This window comes from Artemia sp. Qi Xiang Cuo, chromosome 14 (genome assembly GCF_049724085.1).
Source record: "Artemia sp. Qi Xiang Cuo chromosome 14, ASM4972408v1, whole genome shotgun sequence".
Taxonomy (NCBI): Eukaryota; Metazoa; Arthropoda; class Branchiopoda; order Anostraca; family Artemiidae; genus Artemia; species Artemia sp. Qi Xiang Cuo.
This window is the reverse complement of record NC_142807.1, coordinates 8,760,819-8,784,734: the sequence shown is the minus strand read 5'-3', so window position 1 is coordinate 8,784,734 and position 23,916 is coordinate 8,760,819. Positions and strand designations below refer to the sequence as shown.

The 23,916-nt window shown below is 39.7% G+C and overlaps 1 protein-coding gene across 1 annotated transcript in view; it reads left to right on the top strand.

The window, feature by feature from the left end:
- The window catches only part of LOC148944091 (serine/threonine-protein kinase NIM1-like), a 127,331-nt gene that overhangs the window by 79,149 nt on the left and 24,266 nt on the right, over nt 1–23,916 (top strand). The window contains exon 5 of the mRNA XM_089100632.1: nt 6,566–6,722. Coding sequence (XP_088956758.1) covers nt 6,566–6,722 — 157 coding nt within the window. The remainder of the gene's footprint in view (nt 1–6,565; nt 6,723–23,916) is intronic.

Sequence of the window (23,916 nt, the reverse complement as noted above, 5' to 3'; positions counted from 1 at the left end):
ATGCCCTGGGGGCATATAAAGCTTATATTATGTTGTTGTAGATATTTCAAAAAGGGCTCATTTAATTGGGAATCGGTGTGGCTTGTGTCCTTTTTAATATTCGAAAGTGATTGGAAGGCAACTAACACCCCTTCCACGCCCACCTTTTCCCCAAACACATACAATCAAAATTTTGAGATAGCCGTTTTGTTCAGCGTAGTTGATTTCCACATAGAAATTATGTTTTTGAGGAGGACACTCCCCCACAGCCATTTTCATTAGCGTAGTTGATTTCTGGATAGAAAATATTTTTTGAGGAGGTCACTCCCCCAAGACCCTCAAGGCAAGGGTTGTAAGTTATTCCCTGGGGGCATATAAAAACGATGTTGGCACAATGTATTATTTATAATTTTTTTCCTTTAGATCAGGGCACTTCATATCGAAGAGGATGTCGTAGAAACTTCGAAAAGGGCTCATTTAATTGGAAATCAATGTGGCTGTTGCCCATTTTAATAGTCGAAAGTGATTGGAAGGCAACTAACACGCCTTCCACGCCTACGATTTCCCAAAACACAACCAATCAAAATTTTAAGATAGCCATTTTGTTCAACGTAGTTAAAAGTTCTGGAAATTAAGTCTTTGAGGATGACAACCCCTCCCCCCCACAGCCCTCAGGGCAAGGGCTGTAAGTTTTGCCCTGGGGGTGCATAAGGTTCTTATAGAATGTGTTGTCGTAGAAACTTAAAAAAGGGCTCATTCGGTTGGAAACTCAAACGGCTAGTGCCCTTTTTAATAATCGAAAGGGACTGAAAGGCAACTAATACCCCTTCAATACCCACCATTTCCCAAAACACATCCAATCAAAATTTTGAGATAGCCTTTTTGTTCCACGCAGTTCAAAGTTCAGGACATTATACCTTTGAGCAGGACACTCCCCCCACAGTTTTCAGGGAAAGGGTTATAAGTTATGCCCAGCTGGCATATAAGTTTTTATTGAAATCTTTGTCCTAGAAACTAGAAAAAGGGCTCATTCGACTGGAAATTCAAAGGTCTAGTGACCTTTTCAATAGTCAAAAGTGATTTGAGGGCAACTAACCCCCCTCAAGGGTCAGTTTTAGGGCCGGCACTGTTTTTAATTTATATAAATGACCTAATTTTTGCAGTTAGAAATAAAAATCCGCTTTATTGCTGTCGTCTATGTCATCCAACAGTCTCCCTTACCCATAACTATAGTTTGCATACCTCGGATTCTCTTGTTACTTTTGCCGATGATACCACCCTTATTACTTCTGGGAGAACAGAGGATGTGGGTCGTACACGTTAGTGGACCTCTTTGAGAGAATTTCAATTTGGTTTGATGCTAACTCTCTTGCCTTAAATGTTTCTAAGACTAGTCTTTTAGTTTTTTCCCGTATATCCCAGGCTTGTCCTTAATTATCTGAAATTCATATATCCAAAGACTTTATTAGTAGACCAAAGGATGGCCATGTCCGTTTCCTAGGTATCCTCATAGATGAAAATTTATCTTTTAAACACCATATTGATTTGATTAAAATGAATGTATGCAGAAACCTCGATATCCTAAGAAAACTAAAATATATATTTTCAGGACCAATTCTAAGAATCCTATTTCATAGCTTAATTCATTCTTATGTTTCCTATTGTTCAGTCATTTGGATGTCTACTTTCCCTTCTTTTCTCAAACCGCTTTCGAATGCTTATGATAAAGCTATAAATATTATCCAGGATGTAAATTGTTCGGCAACTAAACCGTTACTTGATATTAAAAAACTTTATATTCTTTCCTGTGCGTCTTTCCCTTTTCTTCAGCTCCATGGTGATATTCCTAGGTCCCTTAGGTTTACCTCTTCTTTTGTTTCTGATCGGTCAAATTATCAACTCCGTAGTTCTCTAAATATCCAAATTCCTCATACACCAACAATAAGATCCGAACAGAAATTATTCCGTATATCTGCCCCCTCCTCAACCCCTCACTCTTTTACGCCAAAGTTTGACTCTATCTCACAACTTATGTTTTTTTAAACAATAAAAAACTTTAGCGTAAAGATGGAGGGGTTGAGGAGGGGGCAGCCCCTTTCTTATACGGAATAATTTCTGTTCGTTTTAAGTATTAATGTCGCTCCTTACTTTCAGTTAAAAAAAAACTTTTTTATTTATTTAATTCCCTTAAAGTATGTGAAGATTAACCATGCTGCAGAATAATAAAATGACACACTTAGGAAACCGAGGAGAAAATTGAGAAAATTCAGTTAAAAGTTGGTTTGTTAATATTCAATTTTAGACAATATGTTTTACGAAACGTAATAATGAGAGGATTTTTCTACAATAAAAATACAATACAAAGATTTAATTATAACAAAATTCAGAAAGCAAATCAAAATAACAATTCAATGCAAAATAAAAAAAAAATTTATCTCTTATAATATTCATAGAAACATTTCAAAATTAAAAAACATAAATTATTATTATTATTATTATTATTATTATTTATTTATTTATTTCTAACCCACACTGTACAGAGGTACAATACGTGGAGTATCACGAGGAAAAACACATAAAATGCAACACAAATCAGTATAGAAATCAAAGATTATCAGTTACAGAGTAAAACATAAAAATTTAAAAGAAAGTAAAACAAAAAAGAAATAACATGAAAGGAGGGGGAAAAGAAGAAGAGAGAAAAAACTCACAACTTGCAGAATCTAATAAGCAGTAATATGCAGAAATATGGACACAAGGTGTCATTATTATTATTATTATTTGATTTTTACTCACTCTTTACAATACTAAAAAATGTAGAGTGACCAAACAGAGAAACACAGCTAAACAAATAAAAGAAAAAAACTTACGACTGAAAAAAACTGATAAGGTGATGGTGCGGAAAAAAATGAATACAAGCAATATTTGAAAGTTTTCTGTGTAGTGCTTCCCGTTTTTCAGTAATATTAGAAACAAGAAACTTATTAATAATTACCCGGTTTTTGGTCCAAGGTGGAAGAAACAACAAAAATTTACAAAATCTAAAATAATATATCCAGATTCTTCTTAACTCATTTTTCTTAAGAAGGAGAAAAATTCCAGAAGCAAAAAGAAATGAATGGTCACAAAAAGTTGAGTAGAGCTTGGCCAAAGCGAGTTTATTATATTTATCTCTATTGGCAACAATCTTAGCATATCCTTATTTAATTTTCATATTAATATCTGAGACTGTGCGCTGGCGCAAGCTCGGAAGACTATTAGTAATAGAAATACCGAGCCATCGAAGAGAATCTACGAGAGGGATAGTAAACCCACTACAGCGAAGGGAAGTACTAGAAGTGTTATTAAAAGAAAGAAATTTACATTTATCTACATTAAGAGCCTATGTCTGAAAAAGAAGTGGCAACACAAGAAACCATATTAGATAAACCAGTTTTAGTATGGCTTATAAGAAGCAGATCATCAGCGTAAGCCAGGTATGAAACATCAGAAAAACCGGAGAGATAGGTAGCCGATATCTTTGCCAGAACTCCAGAAATACATAAATTAAATAGGGTCGGAGACAAAGCCGTATCCAAGGGGGGGGGGTTGCCCGGTTTGAACCCCCCCTCCCCCGAAATATTTGACCGAGTTGAAAATAAGTCGAAAATTAGTAAAACCTAGGTAAAAAATCAGTAAAATTAGTCGAAAACTGAGTCAAAAATTAGAACCCCCCCCCTGAAAAAACATTCTGGATCCGCCCTTGGTCGGAGATAAAACTCCACCTTGCCTTAAACCTCTTTTCAATTTAATAATAGATGCTGGCACAGATTTCAGCTGAAGAAAAGAATTAGAGTACCAGTAACTGAAGAAGCAAAATAACCGTTTAATTGACACTGCAACCACGAAGAGCAGAAAAAAGTTGACTATGACATACACTATCAAAAGCTTTTGATGAATCTAAAGTACAAAAATATATACTCCTTCCCTTAGAAGAATTTTCAAGGAGCAAAGAAGATAACACACGATGTGCGTGTTGACAACCTAATCCGGGCTTAAATCCAAACTGGTTATCTCTCTCAAGCATATTATTAGTCATAAAAGGTAGTAATAGCCTACATGCTCAAGAACTTTACTAAAAGTGCAAGAGACAGTAATAGGTCGGCAAGAAGAGCAAATTAAAGGAGAATTTCCCTTCTTTAAAATTGAAGAGACAGTACCACACAAAAAACTATCCGGTACACTAGAAGTACAAATACACATCTGGAGAAGTAGGTGTATATGGTCAATAAGGGGGGAACAATCTAATAAAAGGTGAAATCTAGATATACCCTCATTATCAACATTATCTGATTTAAGTTCCTTAATTGCTTCAACTACGGATGAAAGAGAAATTGGAACACAAAGACGCTGGGATAGAGGGGTACTAAAAATAGCAGAAAGAGAATGAGTATACAAAGAATGCACACGGTAATTAAAATTAGAAAAAATAGACGAGTAATGGCCATGCCAAGCAGATGCAGGAAGACATCACTTCTAATCGACTCAGAATTAATAACTTTTCGCCATTCTCTCTTTGACACTGGAAAATCCATACCTCAATAACGCATTGACTTAAGATATTTTTTATATTCACTGCGCGTCTTACGCTTAAGGTCAGATACAATTCCATAAGGAGGTCTATCACATTCATTCCAGGCTCTTAACCAAAATTTATCTTTATTTTTCAAAGTTTTTAAATTAGGATCTAAAGACAAAATAGGTTTTTGCGTACCACATCTATCACGTTGCAGCGGCACTGCAACTACCTCGGTATCTTTTAGACATTTAATTATTTGATTATAATAGCAATCCAGCTTCTTTTTGAAATTCACTTGTATAGAGCTCTGGAGCAGATGATAGAGAACTCGTATAGCAGGCAGCAGGCTTGTTAGTGTAAACGCATAGAGAGGAACATCAGCTTTCTTCCTATTACTTTTTTCAAACCATTTTCAAGACCAGGGTACTTTACAAATACTTGCAGGGAGTAATACTTGCAGCGTAAGAGTAAGAGAGATAGGGAGATGGTCTAAGTCTTGTTCTTCAGGATGTACAAACACTATTGATGTAGTAATACTAGGTGAGCAAATAATGTGATCAATATTGCTCTTACTGCCTGAATGGTGAATGTAAGAAAACGGATGAGTTGGGTATAATATGATAAGATGGAAGGCAATCTAACAAAAAATTACTTCTTACTCTTGAGTTATTTATATCCGTATTGAAGTCACCAATAATCATATAATCTAGAGAAATAGAAAGAATTTTTTCCACTAAAAACTTCAACATGTTACGAGCTTTAGCATATCTAGCCAGATAAGAATTAATAAAAACTATAGTGCCCGTACGAACAGCCAAAAAAAACTCATCCGAGTAAAAAAATCACCGGCGAAACCAAATTAGGATTGCGCTTAAAAACACAAGCTAGCCCGCCGGACGGGCGGCCTCTTGTAGTTCTGGCAGTAGTAAAAAACGCATCATGATGAAGGCTCCGACGCAAAACGTTGATGCTTAAGTCTGTAAGAAGATGCTCCTGTAAACAGACCAAATCAAAATCATTGTAGAGCTCATCAATAACGAAGTCTTAAAAGTCGAAGTATTAAGTGGTTAAGACTTTAAAGTAAATTGTATTTACAAATAATAGTAAAAAACACTTTTCCCATATAAAAGTTGAAACAATACATATTGTGAAACAGACCTCATTTATGATGAAACAATTCAGAAAGGATTAAGTTAGTCTGATTTTTGCTTATTTCTGATTTCTATAATTTTCTGATTATTGAGAATTGCTGATTAACGAGATTTTAACTGTTTCTGTTGCACTTTTAACTTAAAAATTAATGAAAATTATAGTGCCCATACGAACAGCCAAAAAAACTCATCCGAGTAAAAAAATCACCGGCGAAACCAAATTAGGATTGCGCTTAAAAACACAAGCTAGCCCGCCGGACGGGCGGCCTCTTGTAGTTCTGGCAGTAGTAAAAAACGCATCATGATGAAGGCTCCGACGCAAAACGTTGATGCTAAAGTCTGTAAGAAGATGCTCCTGTAAACAGACCAAATCAAAATCATTGTAGAGCTCATCAATAACGAAGTCTTAAAAGTCGAAGTATTAAGTGGTTAAGACTTTAAAGTAAATTGTATTTACAAATAATAGTAAAAAACACTTTTCCCATATAAAAGTTGAAACAATACATATTGTGAAACAGACCTCATTTATGATGAAACAATTCAGAAAGGATTAAGTTAGTCTGATTTTTGCTTATTTCTGATTTCTATAATTTTCTGATTATTGAGAATTGCTGATTAACGAGATTTTAACTGTTTCTGTTGCACTTTTAACTTAAAAATACAATTTTCAATACAAATAACTGAAAGTAATCTACATTGAGTGACATAACGAATGTGTCAATTGAAAAAAAATACTATAAGTACCTTTAAGTCTTAACTAAGAGACAAATAAGCTGATTTGCTTAGCTATTTCATTCCAGATCGAATTGTTTCATTTAATTTGTCTTACTTTTTAGATTTGAGTGATTGGTGTATAATAATTTATAATTCCTTATAGATTATTTGAAGTTGTTGAGACATTGAGTCGTGTCCATTTAGTTATGGATTATGCTCCTTGTGGAGAACTATATAATCAGATAATGACTGGTGGAGCTCTACCCGAAAATGAGGCGAGATTGGGATTTCTCCAGCTAGTATCTGCAGTGGAATATATGGTAAATCAATTTGTTTCAGTAGATTGTAAGGTCTCATTATATTTTTTACTAGTTTCGAATTTCTTATTAACATACATGCTTCTAGGACATCTTAATAAATTTCCAAATGTGTATATGTGCAGTACTTAATTTCTCTCTAGTTTGTTTTTCAAGGATTTCCTTGGTCCAGTAGCTTACGGATGTAATTTCCAAGCTTTCAAGGACAAATTGTCGGCGTTTTTTCGGATAATTGAATGTTTAAAAAACCAAATTTTTTGTTAGTGTTGTTTCTTCCCCCAAATGTAATATTTGAATTCCACTTGCCTCTCCCAAACGCCCCCTGAAACTTTAACTTGAGCCCCGAGTCATCCCCAAGATAGCTGTTTCCTTTCTAACACAAAATACGAAGTCGACAGGCCTACTCCCCCAATATTTCAAGAGTCTTAGCTCGATCCTCCCTGTCGTTGACGGAATGTTGCAGATAGGTCATTTTTATATTCTGAGTTCATAGTTTCTTTTTATTTACCTTTGCTCCCCTCACAAGCCAAAGTTTAAGGTCAGCTTGTCCTCACAGCACCCTCTGAAAGTTTTGATTTGACCCTCCGAGCTGTTCCAGAGATAATACACGTACCCTATTTTGACTACCTGGGTACACATCAAGTCTTAGGTCTAAATTCTTACTTCACTGGGAATATTCCTTTCCCCCTGCCTCCTCCCTTGAGCCCTGGCTCAAGCTTCATTCCCCCCTCCTTAAAGACAACTAAAATTGTCAATTTTGCCCCCAAAGTCTTTCCCAGAGTATTGCAGAAACAGTATTCTTATTACCTGACAAAGCATAGTGTCTTTTGATTTACCTCGCTAATCAATTTTAAATAAATCATAGGTTCCATAGATTCTTGTAGTGCAAAAACGTATTGGTAAATCATCAAAAAAAAGTTTTAGGCCCATCCTCTCTCTGAATCCTCCCTCCCGTGTCAAAACTTAACGACCGTTTTGAACCCTTAAAGTTCAAGAAATTTTCAGCTATTACACAGCTATTACGTAATTCCACAGACATTACCGATATGATATTTGATAACCTTGTATCACTTAGTGTCTTTTGATTTACTTCACTATTCAACCTTAAATGAATTATAAATTGCACCGTAGATAATAAGAAAGTTTTTTTTAGAAAAAAGGGTTTTATTAAAAGAAATAAAGCACATTAACAACAAAACCTGATGTTTACAAAACTTGTATGGGTAGACATTACCCTTTATAAAACCCTGCATACACAATCACTACCAGCCATCCTTATCCCCTCTCCTAAAAACAAAACAAAAGAATAATTAATGATAAAAGAAATAAATAAATAAAAATGAATTGTAGTTAGAAACATTCCGGTTGACCAAAGAACAGTTTACCGGTTGAAAGGCGACCAGTCACAGACGACTGGTGACCGGGCACCTTGCCTGCTCCTCCAATGATTCAAAAGGTTTCAGCTCAACCCCTGCCATTCATGGGATATTGCAGATAGACCATTTGTATATCCTGGACATAGTTCCAAATCGATGCAACAAGCCATTCCCCGCGATATTGTATGTAAAATTAATTAAAAAAAACTTTTCCCACAAAATAAGTTTTTCAAAGAAAAGTAAAGAACTCCATTAAACAAAAAATGAGCAAAAATAAAATCAAATAATCTACCAAGCGCGAAAATACCACAAATCAGCATCGATAAATAAATGAAACCCAAAACAAACAGAAATTACAATAAATAACCGAGTCAAACTCAAAACGAGCAGAAATTAACATAAGTTGGGCGCAAAACCCCTATGCCTTCCCAAGGCCAGAAAAAAATATGCACTTTACTGAAAAAATATATAAATGCTTTTACTTTTATAAACTTAATAAATCAAATTATATTAACATTTTGATTACTTAATATCAGTACATGTATATTAAACTGACAATGCACATTCATTTGTATTTTTTCAGCAAATTTCTTCAGCAAAATTTTGATTGGATGTGCTTGGGGGAATGATGGGCGTGGGGGGATAGTTGCCCTCCAACCACTTTTGACTATTAAAAAGGGCACTAGCCCTTTGAATTTCCAACGAATAAGCCTGTTTTGAAGTTTCTACGACACACCTTCTATAAAAACCTTATGTGCCCCCAGGGCATAACTTAAAGCCCTTGCCCTGAGGGTTGTGGGACGTGTCCTCCTCAAAAACATATTTTCTATCTGGAAATCAACTAGCCTACGCTGAACAAAATGCCTATGTCAAAATTTAGATTGAATGTGTTTGGGCGAATAATGGGCGTGAGGGGGAGGGCTAGGTGCCGTCCAATCACTTTCGACTATTGAAAGGGCACTAGCCCTTTAAATTTCCAATCGAATGAGCCTGTTTTGAAGTTTCTACGACAACGCCTTCTATAAAAAACCTTATATGCCCCCAGGGCATAATTAAAACCCTTGCCCGAGGGTTGTTGGGGAGTGTCCTCCTCAAAAACATATTTTATATCTGGAAATTAACTATGCTGAACACAATGGCTATTTAAAAATTTTGATTGGATGTGATTCGACTATAAAAAGGCCACTAGCCACTCCAATTTCCAATCGAATGAGCCCTTTTCGAAGTTTCTACGACAATTCCTTCGATACAAAATGCCCGGGTATGGAGGAAAAAAAAAACAAAAAAAACATTTTGGCCACATCGGTCTTTACTTAGGCAGTACTAGCGCGCTGCCTATGATAATCACTTTCAACTATTAAAAAAGGCACTAGCCCTTTCAATTTCTAATTGAATGAGCCCTTTTGAAGTTTCTACGACAACGCTGTCAATAAAAACTTTGTATACCCCCAGGGCATAACTTACAACCCTTGCACAGAGGGCTCTGAGGGGGTTATCATCCTAAAAGACAAAATTTTAAGAACTTTCAACTACGTTAAACAAAATGGATATGTCAAAATAATAATTCGATGTGTTTGGGAAAATGGTGGGCATGAGACGGCGTTAGTCGCTATCCAATCACTTTCAACAATAAAAAAAGGCACTATCCCTTTCAATTTCCAATTGAATGAGCCCTTTTGAAGTTTCTACGACAACGATTTCAATAAAACTTTATATGTCCCCAGGACATAACTTACAACCCCTGCCCTGAGGACTGTGGGGGGAGGGGTTTTCATCCTTAAGGACATAATTTCCAAAACTTTCAACTATGTTGAATAAAATAGCTATCTGAAAATTTTGATTGGATGTCTTTGGGGGAATGCTGGGCGGGGGGGGGAGTCTAGTTTCTACGACAATTTCCACGACAACACGTTCTATAAAAACTTTATATGCCCCAAAGGCGCAACTTACATCCCTTGTCCTGAGGGCTGTGAGGGGGGTAGTCATCCTCAAAGACCTAATTTCCAGAACTTAAAACTAAGTTGAACAAAATGGCTATCTCAAAAATTTGATTGGATGTGTTTGGGAAAAAGGAGGGCGTAGTTGATTGTAACCCCCCTCAGGACAAGGGTTGTAAGTAATGCCTTGGGGGCATATAAAGTTTTTATAGAACGCGTTGTCGTAGGAACTTCAAAAAGGGCTCATTCGATTAGAAATTGAAATGGCTTGTGCCCTTTTTAATAGTCGAAAGTAATTGGAAGGCAACTAACACCCCTTCCACGCCCACCATTTCCCCAAACATATCCAATCAAAATTTAGAGACAGCCATTTTGTTCCACGCAGTTAAAGTTCAGGAAATTATACCTTTGAGCAGGAAAATCCCCCCACAGTATTCGGAGCAAGGGTTAGAAGTTATGCCCTGGGGGTATATAAGTTTTTATTGAACTGATTGTCGTAGAAAATTGAAAAAGGGCTCATTCGATTTGAAATTCAAAGGTCTAGTGTCTTTTTTAGTAGTCGAAAGTGATTTGAGAGCAACTAGCCCCCCTCTCTCGCCCATCATTCCCCCAAACACATCCAATCAAAAATTGAGATAGCCATTTTGTTCAGCGTAGTTGATTTCCGTATAGAAAATATGTTTTTGAAGAGGACATTCCCCCACAACCCTCAGGGCAAGGGTTTCAAGTTATGCCTTGGGGGCATATAAGGTTTTTATAAAAGGCGTTGCCGTAGAAACTTCAAAACAGGCTCATTCGATTGAAAATTCACAGGGCTAGTACTCTTTTCAATAGTCAAAAGTGATTGGAGGCAACTAGCCCCCCCCCCACGCCCCTCATTCTCCCAAACACTTACTTACTTACTTAAAGCTCTTGCTCGGCAGCGTCGCCAGCGTAGAGGGAACCAGTCCTCAGCGCGGTCAGTCTTCTCCAGAGTGGTCGGCTCAGGGCGAGGGTTGTCGCTTCAGCCAGGTTGATGTTTCTGGAGGCGAGCCGATCCCGGATGACGTCCGCCCATCTGGTGCGTGGTCTTCCCCTAGGACGCCTCCAGCTGTTTGCAGCTGGGTCGAAATCGAAGATGAGCCGGGCGGGTGTTTGGGCAGGCAGACGGAGCAGATGACCATACCAACGCAGCGAGCGAGACTCAAGCTGCTCGGACAGGGGTGGGAGTTTGAAGGACATGAGGATTTCCGAATTTCGTACCCTGTCGGACCATCGGGAGTGTTCGATTTTTCGGAGGTGTTCAGCGTCTGTGTCTGAGTCAGCGACCAAGTCTCGGCAGAATAGAGCATAACGCTGGCAACCGAATCAGAATACATTCGTGCTTTGGTGAGGCGGCTGATCTGGGGTTTATGGAACACTGTTTTTAGAAGGTGACCGAAGACAGAGTTTGCTTTTGCCGCTCTTGCTGATATTTCGGCATATAGGCATCCGTTTCAGCAGACAATTGAACCAAGGTAGGTAAACTGCTTGACTACCTCTATAGTTTGATCACAAATTTCCACAGATGACAGGGGGTTGGATGGCGTTTTCTCAATGGGTATTATCTTGGTCTTCGATCAATTTATTTTCAGACCAATTTTCTCAGCCGCAGAGGCCAGTGTTTCCAGTGTAGTTTTGAGGTCACTAAAGTTTTCGCATATTAGCGCTACGTCGTCGGCAAAGTCGACGTCTGAAAGAACTCTTCCAGCAAGGTCTATGCCAAACGGCTGCACCTGCTGTGTTTTATTATTTACAACCCTTGCCCTGAGGGTTGTGGGGGAGTGTCCTCCTCAACAACATATTTTATATGTGAAAAACAGCTACGCTAAACAAAATGGCTATCTCAAAATTTTGATTGGTGGTGTTTGGGGGAGTAATGGGCGGGGGGGGGTCTAGTTGTCCTCCAATTGCTTTCGACTATTAAAAAGGGCACTACGCCTTTGAATTTCTAATCGAATGAGCCTGTTTTGAAGTTTCTACGACAACACCTTCTATAAAAACCTTATGTGGGGGAGGGTTGTGGGGGAGTGTCCTCCTCAAAAACATATTTTCTATCTGGAAATCAACTAGCGTACGCTGAACAAATAGCTATCTCAAAATTTTGATTAGATGTTTTTGGGGGAATGATGGGCGTGGGGGGGGGGGGTTCAGTTTGCCCTCCAATCACTTTTGACTATTAAAAAGGGCACTAGCCCTTTGAATTTACAATCGAATGAGCATATTTTGAAGTTTCCACGACAATGCCTTCTATAAAAACCTTATATGCCCCCAGGGTATAACTTAAAACCCTTGTGGAATGATGGGGGAATGAGGGGCGCGGGGGGGGGGGGCTAGTTGCCCTTCAATCACTTTCGACTATTAAAAAGGGCATCAGCCCTTTGAGTCTCCAATCCAATGAGCTTTTTTTGAAGTTTCTACGACAACACCTTCTATAAAAACCTCATATGCCCCCAGGGCATAAATTAAAACCCTTGCCCTGAGGGTTGTGGGGGAGTATCCTCATCAAAAATATATTTACTATCTGGAAATCAACTACGCTGAACAAAATGGCTATCTCAAAATTTTGATTGGATGTGTTTGGGGGAGTAATGGGCGGGGGAGGTCTAGTTGCCCTCCAATTGCTTTCGACTATTAAAAAGGTCAAAAGGCCTTTGAATTTCCAATCGAATGAGTCTTTTTTGAATTTTTTAAGACAACGCCTTCTATAAAAACCTTATATGCCCCTACGGCATAACTTAAAACCCTTACCCTGAGGGTTGTGGGGGAGTGTCCTCATCAAAAACATATTTTCTATCTGGAAATCAACTAGCGTACGCTGAACAAATAGCTATTTCAAAATTTTGATTGGATGTGTTAGGGGGAGTAATAAGTGGGGGGGGGGCTAGTTGCCCTCCAATTGCTTTCGACTATTAAAAAGGGCACTAGCTCTTTGAATTTCAAATCAAATGAGCCCCTTTTGAAGTTTCTACGACAACGCCTTCTGTAAAATCCTTATATACCCCCAGGGCATAATTTAAAACCCTTGCCCTGAAGGTTGTGGGGGAGCGTCCCCCTGAAAAACATATTTTATATCTGGAATTCTACTACGCTTAACAAAATAGCTATCTCAAAATTTTGATTGGATGTGTTTGGGGGAATGATGGGCGGGGGCTAGTTGCCCTCCAATCACTATCGACTATTAAAAAGGGCACTAGCCCTTTGAATTTCAAATCGAATGAGCCTATTTTGAAGTTTCTACGACAACGCCTTCTAAAAAACCTTATATGCCCCCAGGGCATAACTTATGATCCTTGCCCTGAGGGTTGTAGGGGAGTGTCCTCCTCAAAAATACGTTTTCTATCTGGAAATCAACTACACTGAAAAAAATGGATATCTCAAAATTTTTATTGGATGTGTTTGGGGGAATGACGGGTGGGGGGGGGGGGGCTAGTTGCCCTCCAATCACTTTCTACTATTAAAAAGGGCACTAGCTCTTTGAATTTCCAGTCGAATGAGCTTTTATTGAAGTTTCTAAGACAACGTCTTCTTTAAAAACCTTATATACCCCCAGGGCATAAATTAAAACCCTTGCCCTGAGGGATATGGGAGAGTGTCCTCCTCAAAAACATATTTTCTTTCAGGAAATCAACTACGCTGAACAAAATGGCTACCTCAAAATTTTCATTGGATGTGTCTGGGGGAATGAAAGGCGTGGGGGGGGCTAGTTGCCCTCCAATCACTTTCGACTATTAAAAAGGGTACTAGCCCTTTGAATTTCCAATCGATTGAGCCTGTTTTGAAGTTTTTACGACAACGCCTACTATAAAAACCTTACATGCCCCCAGGGCATAACTTAAAACCCTTGCCCTGATAGTTATGGGGGAGTGTCCCCCTCAAAAACATATTTTCTATCTGGAAATCAGCTACGCTGAACAAAATGGTTATCTCAGAATTTTGATTGGATGTTTTTGGGGGAATGATGGGCGTGGAGGGGGGGCTAGTTGCCCTCCAATCAATTTCGACTATTAAAAAAGGTACTATCTCTTTGAATTTCCAATCGAATGAGCCTGTTTTGAAGTTTCTACGACAACGCCTTCTATAAAAACCTTATTTGCCACCAGGGCATAACCTAAAATCCTTGCCCTGAGGATGGTGGGGGTTTGTCCTCCTCAAAAACATATTTTCTATCAGGAAATCAACTACGCTGAACAAAATGGCTATCTCAAAATTTTGATTGGATGTATTTGGGGGGAATGATGGGTGTGGGGGGGGGGGGCTAGTTGCCCTCCAATTACTTTCGACTATAAAAAAGGGTACTAGCCCTTTGAATTTCCAATAGAATGAGCTTTTTTGAAGTTTCTACAACAATGCCTTCTATTAAAACCTTATATGCCCCCAGGGCATAACTTAAAACCCTTGCCCTGAGGGTTGCGGGGGTGTGTCCTCCTGAAAAACATATTTTCTATCTGGAAATCAACTACGCTGAACAAAATGGGTATCTTAAAATTTTGATTGGATGTGTTTGGGGGAATGATGGGCGGGGGGGGGGGGCTAGTTGCCCTTCAATCACTTTTGACTATAAAAAAGGGCAGTAGCCCTTTGAGTTTCCAATCGAATGAGCCTGTTTTGAAGTTTCTACGAAAACGCCTTCTATAAAAACCTTATATGCCCCCAGGGCTTAACTTAAAACCCTTGCCTTGAGGGTTGTGCGGGAGTGTTCTCCTCGAAACATATTTCTATCAGGAAATCAACTACACTGAAGAAAATTTTGATTGGATGCGCTTGGGGATTGATCGGCGTGTGGGGGGGGGGCCTAGTTGCCCTCCAATCACTTTCGACTAATAAAAAGGGCACTAGCCTTTGAATTTCCAGTCGAAGGAGCCTGCTTTGAAGTTTCTACGACAACGCCTTCTGTAAAAACCTTATGTGGGGAAGGGTTGTGGGGGAGCGTCCTCCTAAAAAAAATATTTTCTATTTGGAAATCAACTAGCGTACGCTGAACAAATAGCTATATCAAAATTTTGATTAGATATTTTTGAGGGAATGATGGGCGTGGGAGGAGGGGGTCAGTTTGCCCTCCAATCACTTTTGACTATTAAAAAGGGCACTAGCCCTTTGAATTTACAATCGAATGAGCCTATTTTGAGGTTTTCACGGCAACGCCTTCTATAAAAACCTTATATGCCCCCAGGGCGTAACTTAAAACCCTTGCTCTGAGTGTTGTGGGGGAGCGTCCTTCTCAAAAATATATTTTCTATCTGGAAATCAACTAGCCAACTCTGAACAAAATGCCTATCTCAAAATTTAGATTGGTTGTGTTTGGGAGAATGATGGCGTATTGGGGGGGAGGGGGCTAGGTGCCCTCCAATCACTTTCAACTATTAAAAAGCGCACTAGCCCTTTGAATTTCCAATCGAATGAGCCTGTTTTGAAGTTTCTACGACAGCACCTTCTGTAGAAGCCTTATATGCCCCCAGGGCATAACTTAGAACCCTTGTCCTGAGGGTCGTGGGGGAGTGTCCTCCTCAAAAACATGTTTTCTATCTGGAAATCGACTACACTAAACAAAATAGCTACCTCAAAATTTTGATTGGATGTGTTTGTGGGAATGATGGGCGTGGGGGGGGGGGGCTAGTTGCCATCCAATCACTTTCGACTAATAAAAAGGGCACTAGCCCTTCGAATTTCCAATCAAATGAGCCTGTTTTGAAGTTTCTACGACATCGCCTTCTATAAAAACCTTATGTGCCCCCAGGGCATAACTTAAAACCCTTGCCCTGAGGGCTCTGGGGGAGTGTTCTCCTCAAAAACATATTGACTATCTGGAAATCAACTACGCTCAACAAAATGGCTATCTCAAAATTTTGATTGGATGTTTCTGGAAAAATTATGGGCGAGGGGGGGCTAGTTGCCCTCCAATCACTTTTGACTATTAAAAAGGGCACTAACTCTTTGAATTTCCAATCCAATGAGCCTTTTTTGAAGTTTCTACGACAACACCTTCTATAAAAACCTTATATTCCCCCAGGGTATAACGTTAAACCCTTGCCCTGAGGGTTTTGGGGGGAGAGTCCTCCTCAAAAACATGTTTTCTATCTGGAAATCAACTACGCTGAACAAAATGGCTATCTCAAAATTTTGATTGGATGTGTTTGGGGGAATGATGGGCTAGAGAGGGGGGCTAGTTGCCCTCGACTATTAAAAAAGGCACTAGACCTTTGAATTTCAAATCGAATGAGCCCTTTTTCAAGTTTCTACGACAAAGACTTCAATAAAAACTTATATACCCCCATGGCATAACTTATAACCCTCTGAAGACTGTGGGGGGAGTGTCCTGCTCAAAGGTATAATTTCCTTAACTTTAACTGCGGGGAACAAAATGGTTATCTATAAAATTTTGATTGGATGTGTTTGGGGAAATGGTGGGCGTGGAAGGGGTGTTAGTTGCCTTCCAATTACTTTCGACTATTAAAAAGGGCACAAGCCATTTCTCTTTCTAATCGAATGAGCCCTTTTTGAAGTTTCTGAGACAACGCGTTCTATAAAAACTTTATATGCCCCCAGGGTATAACCTACAACTCTTGTCCTGAGGGCTGTGAGGGGGTTGTCATCCTCAAAGACCTAATTGCAGAACTTAAAACTACGTTGAACAAAATGGCTATCCCAAAATTTTGATTGGATGTGTTTGGAGAAAAGGTGGGCGTGAAAGGGGGGTTTTTTGCCGTCCAATTACTTTCAACTATTAAAAAGGGCACTAGCCTTTGAATTTCCAATCGAATGAGCCTTTTTTGAAGTTTCTACGACAACGCCTTCTATAAAACCTTATATACCCCGAGGGCATAACTTACAACCCTTGCCCCGATGGTTCTGGGGGAGTGTCCTCCTCAAAAACATATTTTCTATCTGAAAATCAACTACGCTGAACAAAATGGCTATCTCAAAATTTTGATTGGATGTTCTTGGGTGAATTATTGGCGTGGGGGGGTAGTCACCCTCCAATTACTTTCGACTCTTAAAAAAGGCACTAGCCCTTTGATTTTCCAGTCGGATAAGCCTTTCTTGAAGTTTTTACAACAACACCTTCTATAAAAACCTTATATGACTTGACTTACTTTGACTTAAGGCTCCTGCCGCATTGGGGGCGGCGTAGAGAGCGTCGCCACTCTGCTCCTCCAGGCTGACCGGTCTGATGCTATTAGTGGGGCCTCGTCGACAGCAATGTTAGCTATCTCAAGGAATTTGTTGAGGCTAACCGTCCACCTTGTCTTAGGTCTGCCCCTCGGGAGAGACCAGCCATGAGCTTTAGCGTCAAAATCGTATAGACTATTCGGGCTGGGGTTGTTTTCGGCATGCGCAGGAGGTGTCCGAACCATCTGAGAGTACGGTGCATTATTTGGACGGAGAATGGCACTTGGGAGGTGAGTGCGAGCGTTGCTTACAAAATTGTCCCATCGAAGTCCCTCAATCCGACGGAGCTGTTTCGTCTGGCTGACGTTTATCATGCCGAGGATTGTTGGTTTGAGAGGCCAGGTTTCTGCTTCATAGAGGAGAACCAAGCTTACGGTTGCATTAGAAATTCGCATCTTCGTGCGCCTAGATATATGTGGCATTCTCCAGAGATTGTTGAGCCTTCTGACGATAGACGAGGTTTTTGAAACTCGGCTGCACACCTCTTCCGCTTTAGAGCTGACATTAGACAGCACAGAGCCAAGATAAGTGAAGTTCTTTACAACTTCAAAAGGAGCTCCGCAAACAGTTATGTTCTCAGGGGGCGAGACTGGGCTTGGGGGCTCAATTGCCATTATCTTCTTCTTAAGCCAGTTTATGTTCAGCCCCTCTTTTGCTGCCTCTTCCTGCAGGACTACCAGAGCGTCAGTCAACTGGTTGATCGAGTCAGCAACGAAACCAAGATCATCTGCGAAGTCAGCGTCCGTCAGATTGCGATCTCCAAACTGCAGACCAAAGGGCAGGCGATTTGTTGTTCGTGTCATCACATGGTCTATCACGCAATTGAACAGTTCTTGGGCGGCGGCACACCCTTGTCGTACACCGGTTTTGATGCCAAATGTCGTGCTCCGTTTGCCGTTGACTTGGACGCAAGCCCCCAGGGCATAACTTAAAACCCTTGCCTCGAGGGTTGCGGGGGAGTGTCCTCCTCAAAAAGATATTTTCTATCTGGAAATCAACTACGCTGAACAAAATGGCTATCTCAAAATGTTGATTGGATGTGTTTGGGGGAATGATGGTCGTTGGGGGGCGTAGTTGCCCTCCAATCACTTTCGACTATTAAAAAGGGCATTAGCCCTTTGAATTTCCAATCGAATGAGCGTTTTTTGAAGTTTGTACGACAACACCTTCTATACAGCCCTTATATCCCCCCAGGGCATAACTTAAAACCCTAGCCCTGAGGGTTGTGGGGGAGTGTTCTCCTGTAAAACATATTTTCTATCTGAAAATAAACTACCCTGAACAAAATGGCTATCTCAAAATTTTGATTGGATATGTTTGGGGAAATGATTTTCGTGGGGGGGGGTTAGTTGCCCTCCAATCACTTTCAACTATTAAAAAGGGCATTAGCCACTCTAATTTCGAATCGAATGAGCCCTTTTCGAAGTTTCTACGACAACTCCTTCGATACGAAGTGCCCGGGTATGGAGGAATAAAAACACATTGTGCCAACATCCTTCTTTACTTAGGCAGCTCTAGCGCGCTGCTTATAATGAAAGCTCGGATGCATAAGCGTCTATCTATTTACTAAAGAACGTGTCCTGTTTTCAGAGTTCCCCCTTACCCTTGGTGCAGTGGAGGTACTATCGACAATGAAGTCAAGGTTATTAAATATTTTGACGTTTTTGAACAAAGTGACTATTTCAAAATTTAGATTGAACAACCATAAGGATTGTAAGGGGCCACGTAACAAAAAAAGGCAAAGGAGGGAGACTGGGTGCCCTCAAATCACTTTTGGCTATTTAAAAGTGCACTAATATTTCCGTTTCCAGTCGATTGTGTCCCCTTCCAAATTTCAAGGAACACCCCATCGATGCAATGTGGGGAACAATGTTTTGCATTGTTTTGGGGGGAATCAATGGTTTTTTTCTATTTTGTCTTCTGAAATGGAATCCCTTAGCCCAAGAGGTTAAGGATATAATTTTCGAGCTGGTAGGCCTAGTCTTTAATCCTTGTTTTAGCAGGTGGTTCATTCCCCAGAACAATTTTTATGGAGATTAAGATTTCTTGGCCAAAGAACTTAAGGCTCTGTGTTTAAAACTGATCAGTGGTAAATCTTCTTTGGCCCATTTTCGGGCCCCTGCTTACCCCCTTCTCCTCTAAAAACAACACGTTTGGTTTTATTTTAAGCATGAAACGGATTCTTGCGATTTTGGTGCTGATCACACACCCAGCATCAAACAAGCCCTTCTTTTTCCATTATATAGGCTATATTTAAATAATTGGTAATTTGAATTCGTCTTGGTCCCTGCCACAGGTTCTGTGGTTCTTATTATGTATACTTAAGCATATTTTTAGACCTTTTCACAATTCTGAGAAAATGAATATCCCAAAATTTCGATCGTATGTCTTAGGGGTTTACGTAGGGATAGTTGGCAAAAATGGGCACTGAGGAAAAACTCGGCAGGAGCCTTAAGTCAAGTAAGTCAACTTCCAATTTCCAGTCGAAAGAGCTCCCTCCGAAGTTTTACAACCACCCATTCTATATGAACTGGCCAAGGGGAAAATTTCTCATTGTTTAGGGAGCGCTGAAGTACAGCATCCTATATGAAGAAGGAGAATTTACCCCCTTACCACCCATCATCAGGATAAATATATTTTGACTAAGTATACAAAATGGGTACTGCAGGGTGACAGCTCCTCTCTTGCTACTTAAATATTTTAGGCGTGACAAAAAATATTACGTTACTGTGCTTATCTGCAAAGGAAGAGTGGGCATTCCCTTATGAAAAGATTTTTTTCCGAAAACCCCTTCGGGGAAAACCTGAAAATTTTGACCCAAAAATTCATCTTTGCCATTTCAATGCCCTTCCATAAATAGTTAAAGGAATGAATTTTTCAGGAAGGAATGTCATTACCTATGTTTTTACCTATGTTGTCCTATGTTGTTATTAGTAATGTCATTACCATAGTTGTGTAGTGCAACACTTACCTATGTTGTCATTAGTAATATCATTACCATAGTTTTGTAGTGCAACACTTAAATTTGGGAAGTATAATAAAGGGGGATGTGATATTATAAAATACAAAAACAAGATTTAAACCCGGCAGCTTATGGAAAAACACATCAAGCGCACGAAAGACTATTACTCTTCTATTACTAATACTATTACTATTAATTAATAGCACTAATTAATAGTATTACTTTTACTATTACTATTACTCTTCATTGATTTTAAACAGGTTATTGACATGGTTTGGAGACAGGGACTTGGGCAAATTTTGTTGCACTCTAGAATCCCAAAAAAATAGGGTTTTCCTGATCGGCTCCAGGGACTGAAAAACGGATTTTTTACACCATCAGGTGTTTCACGGTTTTTTTTTTTTTTTTTTGTCTCCATAAATGTTTGACTCATTCTAATCACAGCTTTAGGCTATCTCTTGCTGAAACTGTCGACAGCCCAGCGACTGACGGAAAACTATTTGATAAACTGGCATATGCCGACAATATTGTTAAATATGATGGTCTAGAACAACTTCTTCAAGAGCGCCTTTGGAATGGCTATAAGCGAAGCCGTATCCAGGAGCGAGGAAGCGGGGGGAGGAAATGCAAAAAAAAATGTTTCCCTGACTCGTAAAAACGTAACAAAACTGAATATAAATAAATTTTTGATGCGTTTTAAATTTTTTTGTACCCCTCCCCCCCCGAAAATATTTTTTTTTGTAAAACACCCCCCAAAACAAAGTTCTGGATGCGACCATGGCCATAAATACAATTAAAATCAAGAACATTTTGGTATCTCGAGATCCTGGGTAAACAGTTGCTCGGATAAAAACTAATGGAGAACTAGTCCGAAATTTTGAATGCTTTGTCTATTTTAAACCTTTGAATCACCCAACCACGTATAGCACTTCCAACAAAAGGCTAATAATCAAAAGACTGGTACCTAAATTACGTGAAGCACTGGAAAAAAAAACATAAGAAAAAATAACTTTGTCCACCTATTCAGCCTCATATTTTTCAACAATGATCATTCGAAATTCATCAGGCCGAAATTTGGCCTGGCAAATTCCAGCTTCAAGGGTCTGCTACCAATCTGGAAAAGCTAGATATTGTCGATCATAGGCAGCGCGCTAGCGCTGCCTAAGTAAAGAACGATGTGGAAACAATGTGTTTTTTTTTTGTTTTTCTCCATACTCAGGCACTTTGTATCGAAGGAGTTGTCGTAGAAACTTCGAAAAGGGCTCATTCGATTGGAAATTGGAGTGGCTAGTGCTCTTTTAATAGTCGAAATTGATTGGAGGGCAACTAGCCCCCCACGCCCATCATTGCCCCAAACACATCCAATCAAAATTGTGAGATAGCCATTTTGTTCAGTGTAGTTGATTTCCAGATAGAAAACATGTTTTTGAGGAGGACACTCCCCCACAACCCTCAGGGCAAGGGTTTTAAGTTATGCCCTGGGGCATATAAGTTTTTTATTGAAAGCGTTGTCGTAGAAACTTCAAAACAGGCTCATTCGATTGGAAATTCAAAGGGCTAGTACCATGTTTAATAGTCAGGGAATGGAGGGAAACTAGCCCCCCCCCACGCCCATCATTCCCCCAAACACATCCACTCAAAATTTTGAGATACCCATTTTGTTCAGTATAGTTGATTTGCAGAAAGAAAATATGTTTTCGAGCAGGACACTCCCCCACAACCCTCAGGGCAAGGGTTTTAAGTTATGCCCTGGTGGCAAATAAGGTTTTTATAGAAGGCGTTGTCGTAGAAACTTCAAAACAGGCTCGCTCATTCGATTGGAAATTCAAAGGGCTAGTACCCTTTTTAATAGTCGAAATTGATTGGAGGGCAACTAGCCCCCCCCCCCACTCGACGCCCATCATTCCCCCAAATACATCCAATCAAAATTCTGAGATAACTATTTTGTTCAGCGTAGTTGATTTCCAAATAGAAAATATGATTTTGAGGAGGACACTCCCCCACAACCCTCAGGGCAAGGGTTTTAAGTTATGCCCTGGTGGCAAATAAGGTTTTTATAGAAGGAGTTGTCGTAGAAACTTCAAAACAGGCTCATTCGATTGGAAATTCAAAGGGCTAGTACCCTTTTCAATAGTCGAAATTGATTGGAGGGCAACTAGCCCCCCCCCCACTCGACACCCATCATTCCCCCAAATACATCCAATCAAAATTCTGAGATAACAATTTTGTTCAGCGTAGTTTATTTCCAAATAGAAAATATGATTTTGAGGAGGACACTCCCCCACAACCCTCAGTGCAAGGGTTTTAAGATATGCCCTAGGGGCATATAAGGTTTTTATAGAAGGCGTTGTCGTAGAAACTTCAAAACAGGCTCATACGATTGGAAATTCAAGGGGCTGGTACCCTTTTTAATAGTCGAAAGTGATTGGAGGGCAACTATCCACCCCCCCCCCCACGTCCATCATTCCCCCAAATACATCCAATCAAAAATTTGAGATATCCATTTTGTTCAGCGCAGTTGATTTCCATATAGAAAATATGTTTTTGAGGAGGACACTCCCCCACAACCATCAGGGAAAGGGTTGTAAGTTATGCCCTGGGGGCATATAAGGTTCTTATAGAAGATGTTGTAGTAGAAACTTCAAAACACGCTCATTCGATTGGAAATTCAAAGAGCTAATACCATTTTTAATAGTCAAAAGTGATTGGAGGGCAACTAGACCCCCCCACGCCCTTCATTCCCCCAGACACATCCAATAAAAATTTTGAGATAGCCATTTTGTTCAGCGTAGTTGATTTCCTGATAGAAAATATGTTTTTGAGGAGGACACTCTCCCATATCCCTCAGGGCAAGGGTTTTAATTTATGCCCTGGGGGTATATAAGGTTTTTAAAGAAGACGTTGTCTTAGAAACTTCAATAAAAGCTCATTCGACGGGAAATTCAAAGGGCTAGTGCCCTTTTTAATAGTCGAAAGTGATTGGAGGGCAACTAGCCCCCCCCCACACCCATCATTCCCCCAAACACATCCTATAAAAACTTTGAGATATCCATTTTGTTCAGGGTAGTTGATTTCCAGATACAAAACATATTTTTGAGGAGGACACTCCCCTACAACCCTCAGGGCAAGGATCATAATTTATGGCCTGGGGGCATATAAGGTTTTTATTGAAATCTTTGTCGCAGAAACTTGAAAAAGGGCTCATTCGATTTGAAATTCAAAGGGGTAGTACCCTTTTTAATTTTCGAAAGTGATTTGAGGTCAATTAACCTCCCTCTCTCGGCCACCTTCTCCCCAAACACATCCAATCAAAATTTTTAGATAGCCATTTTGTTCAGCGTAGTTGAAAGTTTTGGAAATTAGATCTTTAAGGATGACAACCCCACACCCCTCAGGGCAAAGGTTTTAAGTTATGCCCTGGGGGCATTTACGGTTTTCATAGAAAGCATCGTCGAAGAAACTTCAAAGGGGCTCATTCGAATGGAAATTGAAAGGGCTAGTGCCTTTTTTAATACTTGAAAGTGATGGGATAGCGACTAACGCCCCTCTCACGCCCACAATTTTCCCAAACACATCGAATTAAAATGTTGAGATATCCAAAATTGAGATATGTTGTTCAACGTAGTTGAAAGTTCTGGAAATTTTGTCTTTTAGGATGATAACCCCCTCAGAGCCCTGAGTGCAAGGGTTGTAAGTTATGCCCTGGGGGCATATAAGGTTTGATAGAAGGCTTT